The sequence below is a fragment of the Watersipora subatra genome, chromosome 1, assembly GCF_963576615.1.
Source record: "Watersipora subatra chromosome 1, tzWatSuba1.1, whole genome shotgun sequence".
Classification (NCBI taxonomy): Eukaryota; Metazoa; Bryozoa; class Gymnolaemata; order Cheilostomatida; family Watersiporidae; genus Watersipora; species Watersipora subatra.
Window position 1 is genome coordinate 13,595,923 of NC_088708.1, and position 19,800 is coordinate 13,615,722.

General features: G+C 37.1%; 1 protein-coding gene across 3 annotated transcripts in view; it reads left to right on the top strand.

Annotated features, from left to right (window-relative positions):
* Positions 1-198: 198 nt before the first annotated feature.
* Positions 199-19,800, top strand: part of LOC137399282 (meiosis regulator and mRNA stability factor 1-like) — a 35,711-nt gene continuing 16,109 nt past the window's right edge. For 2 of the 3 annotated variants that reach the window (XM_068085322.1, XM_068085331.1), the window contains exons 1-6: positions 199-398; positions 8,415-8,623; positions 8,803-8,920; positions 9,520-9,689; positions 10,027-10,205; positions 17,339-17,418. In XM_068085322.1, coding sequence (XP_067941423.1) covers positions 8,420-8,623; positions 8,803-8,920; positions 9,520-9,689; positions 10,027-10,205; positions 17,339-17,418 — 751 coding nt within the window. In that variant the 5' untranslated portion in view covers positions 199-398; positions 8,415-8,419. Of the gene's footprint in view, positions 399-8,414; positions 8,624-8,802; positions 8,921-9,519; positions 9,694-10,026; positions 10,206-17,338; positions 17,419-19,800 lie in introns of those variants that run through there. The other variant, XM_068085340.1, reaches the window with a different exon arrangement.

Below are 19,800 nucleotides of genomic sequence, written 5' to 3' on the forward strand. Positions count from 1 at the left end.
AGTTAGACCGTAATCATAGGTATCTATAGAGCGTTTCCCTTATGACGATGAACTCTCATGCAACTTCTATTGTTTCGATGTTTGTAGAGATTGATGATTTATCAATTAAACATAAAATATGAGGATCTAAGGTTACATAGACAAAAATATGCAACTTAGCCACAGTCCGTTAGAGATCCTTGATCACTATTTGGATTAATCAATTACAATATTGACGAATTATTTAAATGTAAACTTTTACAGCAAATTTTCAGATGTATAATCTATATTCTATTATTTTACCGTTTTAGCAGTTCCGATTGTAGTTCTCACACAGAGTTTTGAATTGAATGGTTTCATTAGGAGTTACTTAAACTATTAGTGCTCTTCACTGTTATTTAGTAACCACTCGGATCAATGTAAGTATAACTGTTAATATATACTTGAATTAAGGCAAAAAACTTTCTTCCGTAAGAATTTTGTCAAGTATAGTATATGTAATGAATCGTATGTAGTAGCTAAGATTGATGCAGAATGTGTTGTATATATAAGGATACTGCCATAATCATACGTGCTGCTGCCCGTGGTGAACCAACATCAATAGGGGAGACCGGGGTAGGTTGAGCGCTGTTTTGACAAAGTCTCATAAGTTCTCACCCAATAGATCAAACGATTTCAAAATTGGAAAAAGATGCAGAGTATATGTGACTAGCTACCACTGAAGTCAGTGATGTTAAGAATCAACTGATACCAAACCATGATGGAAAAAGTGGCCCGAAAAAAACGGGGCAGGTTGATCACACATGGGGTGGGTTGAGCATTGGTGTGGGGCAGGTTGATCATACATGGGGCAGGTTGAGCTAAACTTGAATTCAAGCGTTTTTGAAACACAGCCAAATTTATGTTTCTGGTGCATTTTAGTGAATCTTAGTCATATAACTGCACATTTTCATGGGAATACACAATAACATAAAAAAGTTAGTAGCCAATTAAGCCAGGGCTAATCACTCAGTAACGAAAAAAACTGAACGTAAAATAATTGAACTAAAAAGTCACCAAGAAGTACCTACCCTGTGGTTTTCAGAAAAGTGAGGAATTAGCAGAACTAAACTGTTCTTTCTATGTAACAAGTAGAATTTCCAACTAACAAAAGCACTTATGCAACATCTATGTAATTATTGGTAAAAGTGAACATAAAACATCGAGATGCAAGAGAGTTGAAAACTTTCAATTTTTGTTAATGAATAGTAAGCAGATAAACTAAAACAGTTCTGCATGTCCGTGCAATAACTATGTGTAACAAAACAATGACTGTCATTTATGGATAGTTTAGTCGGCACCAACATCCTCAAGGAATTTCACAAAACGATTACCTACAATTGGTTCTGGGAGAACTCTCATAACTTCAGAGCCAACAACCCAATCTTCTTCTTCCATTGTAGAATTTTTGCTGGCGGTTACTTTTTTCAGGGAGATTACGAACAGATCTCCATCACTTTCTATCATAGCCACTACCGATAAATACTTCTTATATCGGTTTCGTGTTTTACCGTATACCTTGACCAACACATAGTCGCCAACTCTTACATTGAAATTTGGGATAACATCAGCTTCCTCATGTGATAGGTTAGGAGACTATTTCTGGTTCTGTATCTGATGACTCGGAAGCTTTTGATTTCTTGCTTCTCTTTCCTTTATTTTTTCCAGCTTAGCAACTGGCTGGTCAAGCCCTTTGTGCTGCCTCAGCCTCTAGCTGTAGCTTCATTTGGGTGTCAGTCAGTAAGGGTGTTCGACCTCTGTTACGCTCCCATTTTTTTGGAGGCCCAGCTTTGGGCGCTGAAAATAGATCTGAGGGAGAAACATATTTATCGCTCTGGTCTTCACCGGTCGATATCTCTATGCCCACAGAGGGGTAGCCTGGATTTCTAAAGTAGATGTTGAGATTAGAATTCAAAAAATTGGATGTTAAGGTGACAGGCATATTGTATTTGTAACATCTATCTGATGTTATATATTCATTATCCGGCTCAGGTCTGTCCATGATTTCTGCAGTTAAGAAATCAGGCTCCTTAAAGATACCAGAATTTAAAAGGTCTATTCCTGTGGTTTGAAACCCTGACAGAATATTCCGAGGGGTCATGGCGTTTATGGCAGCATCCTTGATGAACTCACTAACATTGAAAATCCATATGGTTTGGCCATGGTTATTGCACATCCAATCATCAGCTCCTTGGTTATAGTATGCTTTGAACGGTCCATTTGTCGAAACGTCTAGGTGTTGGAGTTGATGGCTTGTATGGGGTGGTAGTGTGAGCATTACTATCCCATTCTCTTTAGCCTTTAAGATGGTCTGAATGCTAACATGAGATAAGTGATTATCGAGAATCAAGAGAATTGACATAATGACCAAGTGCATAATTAATGATAGAATTTGAGAACTATTTTTTAGCTAAGCAAACATTATTGTCACCACACAAGTAGAGAAGAGAGAGACTAAGTAAATGAGTATCACCATAACATGTGAAGAGTCACTAACATATGATTGGCTAACAAAAGGACAAGCAACACTAACAAACAGCTGTGTGAAAAAAGAGGTTCAAAACTGGACATCAATAATTAAGGGAGAAGGCTGTTTTTAAATGCTAGGCCACCGACTGTGAACTATAAGATTACAAACAAGTCTTATAACTACAATTAGTTTATCTTATTTCAGGTAATATGGCCTCCAGTGTCACTGAAAACAGAAATTTTTTTGCCTAATTCATGGGTTTTATCATAGGACCCCTATCTGGTAATTAAATTGTCTTGATACAATCATCTTTTGCATGCAGATATATATGGCTAATAGAACAGTCAACTATATAACCATATCAGTCTATCACTGGATACCTGATGGGACAATAATAATTGTTCCTGAAAAATAAAATACTACGGGGCAGGTAGATCACTGCTCAACCGGTCCTAAAATGCAAATGGTCAACCTGCCCCAATGTGCCATTTGTAAAATTTTCATAATTTACAAAACCTGCATTGAAACTAGGTATGCACTATTTTGGCATGTTAAAACATGTATCTTGCTAAAATAAATTGTAGCATATGAATGTTCAACAATGAATATTGTGTCCAGTATTGGATACCCTGTCAGCATCAAATATGAGATCAAAAGGTGTTAAAACAGAAAAAAGGCTTTAATTTTTTTACCTCATGTCTTCATCTGCTGAGTTGACCTTTACCTTTTCCTTAAAGATTTTCCACTATACTGATAGGATAATTGATGAGATAAACTACCTGCTGCAAGAAATCCAATGATCAACCCGTTCCAATGATCAACCTACCCCGGTCTCCCCTATCTGCCGTGACTCGCCTCTTTCATAACAGTTTCTTACCCAAAACCGTTAGAGACTTAAGACTTAAATCTCAGACTGAAACATAACTCAGCCTAATGCTGGAATCTAGGTAAACCAAAGTATTAACTAAATTTTACTTCTGAGGCACTTTCTCAAGGCCCCTGGGGCTAATTACAAGTGTTCTATTACTATCGAGTAAGTGTTAACTAGGTAAATGCCTGGGGTTGCTCGGGTAATAAAAAAGTCTTTAGACAGAAAATTTATTTTTATTTAACATTTACAACATTTGCTATTCTAACTTTTAAACTTCGTATTATGGGAAAAGTGTTTTTGTGCAGTTTAAATAAATTGAGAGAAAAAATAAAACAACTGTTAAGGTTTTTAAACTTTTTCAAACAACTGTAACTTTTAAATTTTATATCATGAAAGAAGTGTTTTGTTGAAATAAATTAGGAGGAAAGATATATCTGTAAAAGTATGTAAATGTGAAATCATTAGCAAGTAATGACTAAATATAGTCTGTTTTTCTATGATTACAATGAAAAATTATTTTTTTAAAAATTGTCAAGTAAATTGTTAAATTTACTTGACAATTTACTTCTGCGCAGCCTCCTTGCTGGCTTGGCTGGTAGTTATAACGGGGTGTCTATCTGCTCATTTCCTGTCGCCAGGCTGCTTCCTGTCGTCAGGCCGATCCCGTATCCGGGTCCACCTCCACTGGAGGCAACAGATATCAGTATCAGCTGTTGGTACAGTATTGAAACCATAATATACAGGCATAAGTTTTGGTAAACATAGTCAGGATTACAACTGCATCTCACTCATCTACCACTTTTCATAATCACAACACCATTACCAACATTCTGGCTGGCTGAGCCAGCTATAGTGTCTAGGGGAATGTTACATTCCCGCTTTGTCCTACCGATTCTTTAACTAGAGTTGGTAGGACTTCCATATCATCACTCTCTATACTCTCCCCTTCATGATGAAGTGCAAAGAGGTCTTTCCTATTTCTACGGATGTCGCTTTGTCTTACCCGCACCCAATAACTATCAAGAGAGTTATCCTCTCTCAGTACAACACATTTCACCCCTGGATCTGTAAGTGCCCTACTACAATTTTTCTAGCACCACTATTTACTTCTGCATAACTCCTTCCATGTGACGTCCCAGTGGACCTCACCTTTCCTATGGGCGCTGGCAGCTCCTCGCTGTCCCTCCTTTTCCTTGTCTCGCCACTCACTGGACCACCTGAACCTTAGCGAGGGCATCCTTCATCCACATGCCGGGTCTCATCACATCACTGACAGGTTGGTACCTTGCCGTCCTTCTGCCAGTGTCCACTTCTACCGCACCTCTTACAAACATTCCCAAGACAATTCACCGCCAAGTTGTCTCTCTTTGCTTTGCAGAGCATACACCACAATTTACTACTGCTACCATACACTACAGGTTTCTTAGCCTCACTACTCTCTCCACTACCTCGTCTATTACGGTCCTTCCTCTCCGCAACTTTCTCCCCACTGCTCTTCTCCAGCTGTCCATCATTAACTTTCCCTCCAGAGCTGTCTGCCATAGCTGAATTATTGCTTTAATGATAGTATTTTTACATCAATCTGCAGCAGGGCAACGTCTTTTACTAATAGTTAGTAGGAAACACTATTCTTATCTAGCTAAGGTTTACTGACTCGACCACTCCGGGCAACGGTGCCTCTGACTAATGCCTCATCATCGGGCCCGTCTGAGGTTTGGATCTCTTGACCACTTTCACCAGTGTCCCCACTCAATTAGCCACTTCCCATCGTAGCATTGGAGGGTTCCTCCATTCCATCATTTAAACCTGCTATTCTTTCCCTACGTTCACTATACACAGGTTGGCTACTTACCCAATACAGTGTCTCAACTTCACTGTCCTCAAACAGCTTACAGAAATCGTTAGAGGTGTTACTATTAGCTCACTCTCGACTGCCAGTGTAAGTTTTAGTATTATTGTTTGATTATCGAGTGAAATAGTTATTCAGGGGAAACAGCTGTTTTCTATTTTTCCTGCTGTCACTCAAACCAACTCTTACCGAGTAACTCTCTGGCACACTATCCCTTCTTACTACCGTACCTGCTGCTCCAGGGTCAGTAGGCGCCTTCATGTAGACAAGCCGGTCCTGGTTCTAATTCTGGCATTGTTGATACCCTATGCTGGATATCCCAACTGTTTTTTAGCTGACTGCCTTTCCTTTTCTCTACTTTCAAAGTCCTCATAATCTACTGCCCCTTTACTGCTTACACTCAAATTCGAGCTGACCGCTCTGCCAAACATTAGTTTGCTAGGTGAGTAACCAGTTAACAGAGGGGTTGTTCTATACACCAACAATGCCATATCTTTATCTTTTTTTTCCACAAACTTTTCACTGCTGTAACTGCATTTTCTGCCAATCCATTACTCTGTGGGTACCAAGAACTACTGGTAACTACTCTGATTTTGTACAAATCTGCAAAATCCCTAAACTCTTTACTTTAATAACAAAGCCCATTATCTGAATGCAGAATGCTAGGAATAGCAAAGCTAGCAAACACTTTTTTATAATGGTTGTTATTTCTCTAGATGTTTGAGCAATGATGAGCAGCGGTTCAATCCACCTGGAAAAACTATCAACAAATACAACTTTGCACCCATTACAAATATGTCACTGCCGAGCACTTCCCAAGGCCTCGCTGGTAACTCATATTCAACCATAGGTTGGTGCTTGACTGCCCCATGTATGACACAAGTATAGCAGTGCCTTACGAACTCACAAATGTCTATGTTGACTCCTGGCCACCAGAAGTGGCACCTAGTTCTCTTACGACATTTATCAATTTTCAGGTGAAACTTCTCTAAATACAGTTTCCTCATTGACCTAGGTATGTATACCCGGTCCTTGAAAAAAAAACCATTTCCGACCGTAAGCCATTCTCTTGCACTATAAAGATTTAAAAGATCACTACCCAACTTTTTACCACCTTTCGGCCAATCTTCCATAACATACTCCAAACACTCGGCAGCCTCTTCGTCCTTCAACATTTCCTACTTTAACTTTGTCATTAGGCTGTCTATGAAATTGTCAGTAGTCTCAATATCTCTACCTCTTCACACCTATTCACACCACTTTCGCTGTAAGACTTGCCAAAAGGTCGACTCAGAAAGTCAACCAAATACATTTCCTCTCCAGGTGTATGAAAAATTGTGTAATCATACTTCATCAACTCACACCTTCATTTTAAACCTCTGAACCTTTACTGGTAATGCTGATGAGTCCTTCTTACCCAAAAGTGAAATAAGTGGCTAATGGTCAGTCTCAATTTCAAACTTGCTGCCTACCAAATAGTAGACAAACTAGTCAAACTTCTCACACGCCCACAAAATGACTAACGCCTCCATCTCTATCATCGCATACCTTTCCTCAGTCTCGGTTATTTTCCTCGACGCATACTCAACTGGTTGCCACATATTACTCTCATTCAATTGCAACGATATTACTCCAACTGCACTCTTACTGGCGTCTGCAGACACCCTATGCCTGTTGTTTAAATCGAAGGCACACAATACTGGTGCTTTAGAAAAAGTTATTTTCACCTCCTCAAACCCCTTTCTTGCTCTGAACCACACTACCACTCTGATCTACTTCTTGACACCTTGTAAATTGGTATGCATAACTCTGCTAGCTCCCTGCTAAACTTACTCTAATAATTTACCATCCCTGTAAATCTCACCTCAGTTTTATTAGCCGACGGCTTCAAGCTTAAAACTGCCTCAACTTTACACAGATCTGGCTTCATGCCTGTCGCACTAACCAAATTGCCCAGAAACTTGATCTCACTTTTGCCAAACTCACACTTTTTTTTCTCAATGTCATGGCTGAACCACTGATTCTCTTCAATACCTTTTTTAATCTCGACCAATGCTCATCCATATCTCGCTCATATACTAGGATATCATCCATCAAACATACTACTCCCTTCATACTACCTTTAACCTTTTCCATCGCTCTCTAGAAAAATTCAAAAGGGAGGAGATACTAAATGACATTCGATTGAACCTATACTTACCCCAAGGGGTAATAAAAGTCATCAATGACTTTGACCTCTCCTCCATCTAAACTTGCCAAGACCTTGAATTTGCATCTAACTTCAAAAACATCATTCCCTCAGACAATTCACAGAGCAAATCTGAAATCCTAGGCAGAGGATAAACCTCGCGCTTCACAATCTGTTCAGCCCCCATCAAATTTACACAAACGCTCATCTTCCCCTGCCTTAGGTGCTATAGTTAGCCATGAGCACCACTCAGTGGGTTCTTCAACCCACTCAATCACTTTATTCTCCAACATACCGTCTAACTCCTGCTTAGCCTGCTCTCTTAACCCAGCCGCTATGGGTCTAGGTGAATACAACCTGACTGGCTCTGTAGCTTCCTTTAACTTAATTCTAAAAAGACCTGGCATAGTGCCTAGACCTTCAAAAACTTCCTTGAACCCTCTACCGGGTCAAACTCACTGCTGTTTACTGCGTTAGCCACAGCCAACAGATTCAGCTGCCTCAACTCAGTAATGCCCAATAAGTTTGCCTTTAATCTCCTCATCACGTACACCTTAGTCTCCATAAATCTATATTTACTTTCCAACTGCACACCCGTTTTACCAACTATTCTTAATTCACGCTCATCTATTCCTGCCAAAACTGTCGATGGCTCCTCCAGCTGTAGGTTCGACCTTTAGGCCTTCCCTTCGGTTACAGTCGACACCTCAGCCTCGGTATGAAGCTTAAACTCGACAAAATGTTTTGTAAAAATTGTTTGTAGCAATAAAACTTATGATTTTCTGATAAAAAAGCTGGTCAATTAAGTTTAAAAATAAATTTAGATATTGTTTCTATATGGTATTAATAGTTTTTTTTCTAGTCTTGTAAAACAGGCTCTCACATTAACATTGTTAGGTATAATCCTCACCATCAATCATATACAATTCATTAAATATGTAATGCATTTACAAAAATGTAACTCCCTGGTCAGAAATATCTACTTTGTTTCACCTCTTATTCGTTTTTTTCATTTCAGACCTAATGAACGGAGCAAGCCCCGAGCATACGCTAGCTATATTCTGGGATATAGAAAATTGTGGAGTACCTAAAGGGAAAAGTCCAGCAGCAGTTGCGTACTGCATTAGAGAACAGTTTAGCTCCTATGGCAAGGAAGTTGAATTTCTTTGTGTCTGTGATGTGACAAAAGAGCCACCTTTACTAGTTTCAAGCCTCAATGACGCTCAGGTATCTTTCTCATTCTGATTTGTTGCTATAAAATTAGTCAGTTTGTCAGCCATTTACATATGAAAAATATCATATGTTCTTATTACGGGTGATATATATATTTAAATTTAATTGGTCATATAACAATTTACACATTGTAATACCACTCAAAGTTCATTTGGTATAGTGATTATTTTCAGGTGACAGTAGTACATGTGAGTAATGAACACAAGAATGCTGCTGATGACAAACTTAAGTTGCTCATGCGCAAGTTCTGTGACTCCCACAAACCACCAGTTACCTTGGTTCTTATATCTGGTGAGTGTGTCATTCGCTTGCAAATCCTACTCTTAGCCGGCAACTAGCAAAGTCCGTAAAATAAGTATTGGTGAACGTGGGATGCATACAATTCTACTGAAGGTATCTTGTTGGGACGAGAGTAGGAATGTGAGTGTGGAATCTACCAAAACTATTTGAGTACTAAATATCAAATCAGTTGGTATTGGCCATAGACCTATTAACTATACTAGACTGGGCAATCTAGTATAGTTAGTTGCCAGTCTAGTATAGTTACATGTATAAGGTCTATGGTATTGGCAGATGTTTTGTGCCAAGTCAACATGCGTTCGGCTGCTGATCGAATGCGAATTATTCAAGATAAAAAAAGTTGAGTTTTCAACAAATTGCTAGCCAATTCTGTCTTGTGAGATTATATGAATGTGTTTTTGTTGATGGAGTCTTATTAAATGGCCGTAAGGTGCCGCATTGATAAGGTAGGCATTCGTACACTTATCTGTCTTCTAGCAGCTTTTCAGGACATTCTCTTATTAATACTCTAGCATACATTTGCATTTTTATAATGCACGTATTTTTCACCCCGTCTTCCCATTATATACCTTGACCTTGTAATGTTGCAGGTGATGTGGATTTTGCGGCTGACCTCGGTCATATGAAAAATCATCACAAGTATGACATAGTTCTTGTGCACAACAAAGGGCTTGTCAAGCCAGCTCTTGCTTATGCAGCTAACAAAGTTTTTAGCTTTGATGAGGTGGTGAAAAATGCTCCGGAAAAGGATCGAATGACCGTAGGTTAAAAGAATTTGGCTTCTCTTTCAGTCATAGTATCTATGCATATTGTAGCCCCACAATAATTCTTCACCCACAATGGCATACAGTGAAGGAATAGTGGTTCTATTGGTCCACGGTCTTGGCATCAAAGCATTTATGTTTGCCGGCTCACAGCTATCGTGTACAAGATATGTTTATGGTGCAGCTATGAATCTTTTCTCTGTGGTTTCTTCAATCTTACCAATGTTCCCCGTAGATTGTCTTTCTACTGTTTTAGCTATTTGCTTGAGTATCTTTACAAAGCTGTTATCAGTTGTCACTGTCTTGGCTAGACTTGTTCTTGCTTGTGTGTAGCCTGGGAACCTGGAAGAGGTGATGCACTTGGTAGTGATCAAAGGACTTCCAACCAACGTAGATGTCTTCAAAATAAAGGCTAGGCTCACACCTTTAGTGAACAACACTAAAGGCTGTATCTTTCAGTGTACTAAGAAGATGGCCATAGCAAGCTACAGCAAGTCATCACACGCTGCAAGGTATGTTTGTATAAAACTCATCTTCTGTCTTCATCACATGCTACAAGGTATGTTTGTATAAAACTCATCTTCTCTCTTCATCACATGATGCAAAGTATGTTTGTATAAAACTCATCTTCTCTCTTCATCACATGCTACAAGGTATGTTTGTATAAAACTCATCTTCTGTCTTCATCACATGATGCAAGGTATGTTTGTATAAAACTCATCTTCTCTCTTCATCACATGCTACAAGGTATGTTTGTATAAAACTCATCTTCTGTCTTCATCACATGATGCAAGGTATGTTTGTATAAAACTCATCTTCTCTCTTCATCACATGATGCAAGGTATGTTTGTATAAAACTCATCTTCTCTCTTCATCACATGCTACAAGGTATGTTTGTATAAAACTCATCTTCTGTCTTCGTCACATGATGCAAGGTATGTTTGTATAAAACTCATCTTCTGTCTTCATCACATGATGCATGGTATGTTTGTATAAAACTGATCTTCTGTCTTCATTACATGATGCAAGGTATGTTTGTATAAAACTCATCTTCTCTCTTCATCACATGATGCAAGGTATGTTTGTATAAAACTCATCTTCTCTCTTCATCACACGCTGCAAGGTATGTTTGTATAAAACTCATCTTCTGTCTTCATCACATGATGCAAAGTATGTTTGTATAAAACTCATCTTCTCTCTTCATCACACGCTGCAAGGTATGTTTGTATAAAACTCATCTTCTGTCTTCATCACATGATGCAAGGTATGTTTGTATAAAACTCATCTTCTGTCTTCATCACATGATGCAAGGAATGTTTGTATAAAACTCATCTTCTGTCTTCATCACATGATGCAAGGAATGTTTGTATAAAACTCATCTTCTGTCTTCATCACACGCTACAAGGTATGTTTGTATAAAACTCATCTTCTCTCTTCATCACATGCTACAAGGTATGTTTGTATAAAACTCATCTTCTGTCTTCATCACATGATGCAAGGTATGTTTGTATAAAACTCATCTTCTCTCTTCATCACACGCTGCAAGGTATGTTTGTATAAAACTCATCTTCTGTCTTCATCACATGATGCAAGGTATGTTTGTATAAAACTCATCTTCTGTCTTCATCACATGATGCAAGGAATGTTTGTATAAAACTCATCTTCTGTCTTCATCACATGATGCAAGGTATGTTTGTATAAAACTCATCTTCTCTCTTCATCACACGCTGCAAGGTATGTTTGTATAAAACTCATCTTCTCTCTTCATCACATGATGCAAGGTATGTTTGTATAAAACTCATCTTCTCTCTTCATCACATGATGCAAAGTATGTTTGTATAAAACTCATCTTCTGTCTTCATCACATGATGCAAGGTATGTTTGTATAAAACTCATCTTCTGTCTTCATCACACGCTGCAAGGTATGTTTGTATAAAACTCATCTTCTCTCTTCATCACATGATGCAAAGTATGTTTGTATAAAACTCATCTTCTCTCTTCATCACATGCTACAAGGTATGTTTGTATAAAACTCATCTTCTGTCTTCATCACATGATGCAAGGAATGTTTGTATAAAACTCATCTTCTGTCTTCATCACACGCTGCAAGGTATGTTTGTATAAAACTCATCTTCTCTCTTCATCACATGCTACAAGGTATGTTTGTATAAAACTCATCTTCTGTCTTCATCACATGATGCAAGGTATGTTTGTATAAAACTCATCTTCTCTCTTCATCACACGCTGCAAGGTATGTTTGTATAAAACTCATCTTCTGTCTTCATCACATGATGCAAGGTATGTTTGTATAAAACTCATCTTCTCTCTTCATCACATGATGCAAGGTATGTTTGTATAAAACTCATCTTCTGTCTTCATCACATGATGCAAGGTATGTTTGTATAAAACTCACCTTCTCTCTTCATCACACGCTGCTAGGTATGATTGTATAAAACTCATCTTCTCTCTTCATCACATGATGCAAGGTATGTTTGTATAAAACTCATCTTCTCTCTTCATCACATGCTACAAGGTATGTTTGTATAAAACTCATCTTCTGTCTTCATCACATGATGCAAGGTATGTTTGTATAAAACTCACCTTCTCTCTTCATCACACGCTGCTAGGTATGATTGTATAAAACTCATCTTCTCTCTTCATCACATGATGCAAGGTATGTTTGTATAAAACTCATCTTCTCTCTTCATCACATGCTACAAGGTATGTTTGTATAAAACTCATCTTCTGTCTTCATCACATGATGCAAGGTATGTTTGTATAAAACTCATCTTCTGTCTTCATCACATGATGCAAGGTATGTTTGTATAAAACTCATCTTCTGTCTTCATCACATGATGCAAGGTATGTTTGTATAAAACTCATCTTTTCTCTTCATCACATGATGCAAGGTATGTTTGTATAAAACTCATCTTCTCTCTTCATCACACGCTGCTAGGTATGATTGTATAAAACTCATCTTCTGTCTTCATCACATGATGCAAGGTATGTTTGTATAAAACTCACCTTCTCTCTTCATCACATGCTGCTAGGTATGATTGTATAAAACTCATCTTCTCTCTTCATCACATGATGCAAGGTATGTTTGTATAAAACTCATCTTCTCTCTTCATCACACGCTGCTAGGTATGATTGTATAAAACTCATCTTCTGTCTTCATCACATGATGCAAGGTATGTTTGTATAAAACTCATCTTCTCTCTTCATCACACGCTGCTAGGTATGATTGTATAAAACTCATCTTCTCTCTTCATCACATGATGCAAGGTATGTTTGTATAAAACTCATCTTCTCTCTTCATCACATGCTACAAGGTATGTTTGTATAAAACTCATCTTCTGTCTTCATCACATGATGCAAGGTATGTTTGTATAAAACTCACCTTCTCTCTTCATCACACGCTGCTAGGTATGATTGTATAAAACTCATCTTCTCTCTTCATCACATGATGCAAGGTATGTTTGTATAAAACTCATCTTCTCTCTTCATCACATGCTACAAGGTATGTTTGTATAAAACTCATCTTCTGTCTTCATCACATGATGCAAGGTATGTTTGTATAAAACTCATCTTCTGTCTTCATCACATGATGCAAGGTATGTTTGTATAAAACTCATCTTCTGTCTTCATCACATGATGCAAGGTATGTTTGTATAAAACTCATCTTTTCTCTTCATCACATGATGCAAGGTATGTTTGTATAAAACTCATCTTCTCTCTTCATCACACGCTGCTAGGTATGATTGTATAAAACTCATCTTCTGTCTTCATCACATGATGCAAGGTATGTTTGTATAAAACTCATCTTCTCTCTTCATCACATGCTACAAGGTATGTTTGTATAAAACTCATTTTCTCTCTTCATCACATGATGCAAGGTATGTTTGTATAAAACTCATCTTCTCTCTTCATCACACGCTGCAAGGTATGTTTGTATAAAACTCATCTTCTCTCTTCATCACATGATGCAAGGTATGTTTGTATAAAACTCATCTTCTGTCTTCATCACATGATGCAAGGTATGTTTGTATAAAACTCATCTTCTCTCTTCATCACACGCTGCAAGGTATGTTTGTATAAAACTCATCTTCTCTCTTCATCACATGATGCAAGGTATGTTTGTATAAAACTCATCTTCTGTCTTCATCACATGATGCAAGGTATGTTTGTATAAAACTCATCTTCTCTCTTCATCACACGCTGCAAGGTATGTTTGTATAAAACTCATCTTCTGTCTTCATCACATGATGCAAGGAATGTTTGTATAAAACTCATCTTCTGTCTTCATCACATGATGCAAGGAATGTTTGTATAAAACTCATCTTCTGTCTTCATCACACGCTGCAAGGTATGTTTGTATAAAACTCATCTTCTCTCTTCATCACATGCTACAAGGTATGTTTGTATAAAACTCATCTTCTGTCTTCATCACATGATGCAAGGTATGTTTGTATAAAACTCATCTTCTCTCTTCATCACACGCTGCAAGGTATGTTTGTATAAAACTCATCTTCTGTCTTCATCACATGATGCAAGGTATGTTTGTATAAAACTCATCTTCTGTCTTCATCACATGATGCAAGGAATGTTTGTATAAAACTCATCTTCTGTCTTCATCACATGATACAAGGTATGTTTGTATAAAACTCATCTTATCTCTTCATCACACGCTGCAAGGTATGTTTGTATAAAACTCATCTTCTCTCTTCATCACATGATGCAAGGTATGTTTGTATAAAACTCATCTTCTCTCTTCATCACATGATGCAAAGTATGTTTGTATAAAACTCATCTTCTGTCTTCATCACATGATGCAAGGTATGTTTGTATAAAACTCATCTTCTGTCTTCATCACACGCTGCATGGTATGTTTGTATAAAACTCATCTTCTCTCTTCATCACATGATGCAAAGTATGTTTGTATAAAACTCATCTTCTCTCTTCATCACATGCTACAAGGTATGTTTGTATAAAACTCATCTTCTGTCTTCATCACATGATGCAAGGAATGTTTGTATAAAACTCATCTTCTGTCTTCATCACACGCTGCAAGGTATGTTTGTATAAAACTCATCTTCTCTCTTCATCACATGCTACAAGGTATGTTTGTATAAAACTCATCTTCTGTCTTCATCACATGATGCAAGGTATGTTTGTATAAAACTCATCTTCTCTCTTCATCACACGCTGCAAGGTATGTTTGTATAAAACTCATCTTCTGTCTTCATCACATGATGCAAGGTATGTTTGTATAAAACTCATCTTCTGTCTTCATCACATGATGCAAGGAATGTTTGTATAAAACTCATCTTCTGTCTTCATCACATGATGCAAGGTATGTTTGTATAAAACTCATCTTCTCTCTTCATCACACGCTGCAAGGTATGTTTGTATAAAACTCATCTTCTCTCTTCATCACATGATGCAAGGTATGTTTGTATAAAACTCATCTTCTCTCTTCATCACATGATGCAAAGTATGTTCGTATAAAACTCATCTTCTGTCTTCATCACATGATGCAAGGTATGTTTGTATAAAACTCATCTTCTGTCTTCATCACACGCTGCAAGGTATGTTTGTATAAAACTCATCTTCTCTCTTCATCACATGATGCAAAGTATGTTTGTATAAAACTCATCTTCTCTCTTCATCACATGCTACAAGGTATGTTTGTATAAAACTCATCTTCTCTCTTCATCACACGCTTCAAGGTATGTTTGTATAAAACTCATCTTCTGTCTTCATCACATGATGCAAGGAATGTTTGTATAAAACTCATCTTCTGTCTTCATCACACGCTGCAAGGTATGTTTGTATAAAACTCATCTTCTCTCTTCATCACATGCTACAAGGTATGTTTGTATAAAACTCATCTTCTGTCTTCATCACATGATGCAAGGTATGTTTGTATAAAACTCATCTTCTCTCTTCATCACACGCTGCAAGGTATGTTTGTATAAAACTCATCTTCTGTCTTCATCACATGATGCAAGGTATGTTTGTATAAAACTCATCTTCTGTCTTCATCACATGATGCAAGGAATGTTTGTATAAAACTCATCTTCTGTCTTCATCACATGATGCAAGGTATGTTTGTATAAAACTCATCTTCTCTCTTCATCACACGCTGCAAGGTATGTTTGTATAAAACTCATCTTCTCTCTTCATCACATGATGCAAGGTATGTTTGTATAAAACTCATCTTCTCTCTTCATCACATGATGCAAAGTATGTTCGTATAAAACTCATCTTCTGTCTTCATCACATGATGCAAGGTATGTTTGTATAAAACTCATCTTCTCTCTTCATCACACGCTGCAAGGTATGTTTGTATAAAACTCATTTTCTGTCGTCATCACATGATGCAAGGTATGTTTGTATAAAACTCATCTTCTGTCTTCATCACATGATGCAAGGTATGTTTGTATAAAACTCATCTTCTCTCTTCATCACACGCTTCAAGGTATGTTTGTATAAAACTCATCTTCTGTCTTCATCACATGATGCAAGGTATGTTTGTATAAAACTCATCTTCTGTCTTCATCACATGATGCAAGGTATGTTTGTATAAAACTCACCTTCTCTCTTCGTCATCAGCCCTCACTGGTTACTGTGGTTCGTGGAACAAACTCTCTGCTGAAAAACCAAAGTTCTCATTTACTTCATATCTATATTGTTACTCATTGTGAGTATAGTCAATATCCATACACATCTATATAAGTCATATACATGTATGTTACCAAATATAAGTGTATGTGGTGTGATCATATCTGTATAGATTGTTATCTTCAACCATTAAAAAATATGAAATGTTCCGAATTTAGCCTACAAAATCATTCAAAAACAATTTTACACATTTATAGTTAACATTTGAAATGAGGAAAAAATGGGAATTATGTTAATATATAATTTATGGCTATTGGCCAAATTCACACTGATTAACAATGTAGAAAATGAAAATTTTAATTTTCTAATAAAGGGTTTTAGGGTTTATTTTGAGCACCACTGTGGTTGTTATTATTGACATCATTGCTTAGGAATGTTTGTTCATTTAATCTTACTGATGAGAAGTACTTGTGAAAAGTTATGGTTTTTAATCGCTGATGGCATGGTGAAAGCTTTATAACGCACAACATGGGTTGGAGCTTTTCAAAGCTTTGCTTAGGACTGAGCTTTTTACAGCATAGCTTAGGATGGAGCTTTTTACAGCATAACTTTGTAAAGAGCTTTGTATAGTTATATGTGCTCTCAGATGCAGATTTTGTGTAGAAAGTTTATTTCTCTATAAACTGGCATCTGGTGCAGACAACAATTTTTAAACACAGACTTGTTTTGTGTTCAGCCTTCAGGTAATATAGAAGGTTAATCTTTCTTTACTTGCTTAGCTATGTACTGCACTTTTAAATGCGCCTCCGCATGATTTCATTTGAATTTTGTTGTTGCATATCTGAAAAACAAAACATTTGGTTTGATTTCTCAGTTTTGGTATGTGATGCCATAGAATGTCTCCTTTTAATCGAATTGCGTGTATTAGTAGGTCGTCGGCGATAGTCGGGGGAAAAACTGCTGAAGAGTTTGTTAGTTGTGGCGGTCATGGCAACATGTTATGCTTTGCTGCGTATTATAGGGCTGCTAAAAGACTACAGCAACAGGACTTGTACGGTTCCAAGATATCAGCTGTGTATACAACCAACGCTTCCGCAGAAGGTATTTGTGCTGTAAATCATGTCTCTGCACTCGGTTGTTCACGTAAAACAGTTTGTATCAGTGGACACTAGCAACTATCTTGTTGCATGCTGTAGTCTTAGACTAAGAGGTGTTAACCCTCAGGCTGCTGGAGGGTGCATATATTTTAGATGACAGAGAGGCTGATTAAACACCAAGTGCATTTTTTACAATTCAGATGTTCATTCAGGTGTTTGATTGTTCAGAACAAGGTTTCAGAATATGCATTATGGTACTATAACTCTTTCGCTACCAAATTAATGTTTTTGTCAGGTAATAAATAAATATTTGGTAAAACCATATATTTGACAAGGGTGCATATACATTGTCATTTTGATATCAAATTAATCATCATAGGATTTCACATCAGCTTATGCCATAAAAAGCCTTCAAATGTGTTTCAGAAGGAGATCTAATACTTTTTTGGCCCTTTCAGCTACTACCATGAGCATGCCCTGAGTCAGACGAGTTATGATATTATTATAGCTTATGGCATTATTACTGCTAAAAATAAAATAATCACTCTAAGTAGTACTATTGTTCAATAAATAATCATCCAGAGTACATTGACCTTTTGTGAGACCTCCGTAGCTGTAATGCGTGTGACACGACTGGCCATTGTAAAGAAAAAAATAGTGATTAAAAATAAAGATTTTGCAAAACGTACACAACTAAACTCGAATCTAGCTGTGAACATGTTTTCTATTGGCTCAAACCAGGCAGATGATTGGTTCCTTTCGTTAAGTACAGACACGATAGGCTAATTAATTACCTACTCACTAATCAGAAGCGTTTTGTATGAAGACTACTGAAGCCGCATCTCACGGCTGTTGGTCATACGCAAACTCTGCGGCTAGCTGTGCCACACGGCTCGTGGTAGGCAAATAATTAACAGTATTGCACTTATAAAGACAATAGAGTTATTGAAGCTGGTAAAAGACTTGATAAGACCGAGCAATATAACATGGTAACTTCTGTCCACTTCTATGAAAACAGTCAAAGGAATTGGTGTTGAACACTTTTAAAGTTTCATCCATTCTAAATATTGACCTGTTGACTACGTATAATGCAACACAACTAAGTTCTATTTCAGCTATGGCTAAATGGCGGATCTAGATCCGGATCAGATCTTTCTAGCCTTTTTTGTTGATTCTTCAAGTTGGCTGTCAAAAATTTTATTAAAGTTTATATTTTAAATTTTGGCTTAAACAAATTTCTGTAAACTTTTTTGCTCATTTATTTGGTCCCCTGTAAGCTGGGAAAAGTACCCAATAACTACTAGTCTAGCTAGAAGACTACTTGCTTGCTTTGCCTCCACTTACCTTTGTGGATCATTGTTTTTAGCCGTGAACTTTGTGAAAACAATCATAAAACATGACTTACAAATACACATCTTCATGAACTTGTAAGAGTGGCTGTAAGTAGCAGGAAACCGTTTGATAGTATTGTGTAGTCAAAGCCCGCTCATAATTTTCTCACTGATATCAGACATTTATTACAGCACATTAATTCACTGATTTTTAGTCACATTATGTATATTGATAGTTTTTTTAAGTTGTATTTGATGCCTTGTTTTAAGATGCACATAACTAATTGCATGCTTTTGTTGGTAAAAAAGAACAATGCGCATCTTCAGCTCGTTGCGGATCAATAATTTGTCAGATTTGGCTGTAGTAGATCATGGCTAAAGTCATTTGGTCATCCCTGTTCTAGTTTTTAATAAGGATTGAAACCTTTTTGTGAAAAGGTTCAGCATGTCTAGCGAATGTAGTCATTATATGGAGAGAAAAATTCTCAAGCCTAATTGTGGAGTTTCTGGTCAGTGTTATGAACTCGAGCTCTTCGCAATTACTCTCTTGTCTATTCATGTTTCTCTAGTTCAACCTTTGAACAGTGAGCCAGTTGCTTAGAATCATCTAGTAGTGGATTTTTAACAGCTTGACTCTAGTTCTAACAAGTTCATACTGCTTCATATATTTCTCACATAAAAATTTACATGCACATCAATTGGATATCTCGCTATGCATTACTTTATGATGCAATTACTGCTTTTCTGGTAGTTTATTTGCGATGTGAAGCCAACCGCTGAAGGCTTTCCTTATTATCTGCAATGTCTAGTTTTGTTAGACATTGTTTATCATGCTGTGAAGGTAGTCTTTCTATGTTAACATACTATTTAGTTTTGTTAGACATTGCTTATCATGTTGTGAAGGTAGTCTTTCTATGTTAACATTCTATTTAGTTTTGTTAGACATTGCTTATCATGTTATCAAGCACGTCATTGTCTGACTGTTGACCGCCGTTAGTCACTCTAATCATAAACATGCTATATGCGCTCGCCCAATTCAAGATGATTCATTTGTT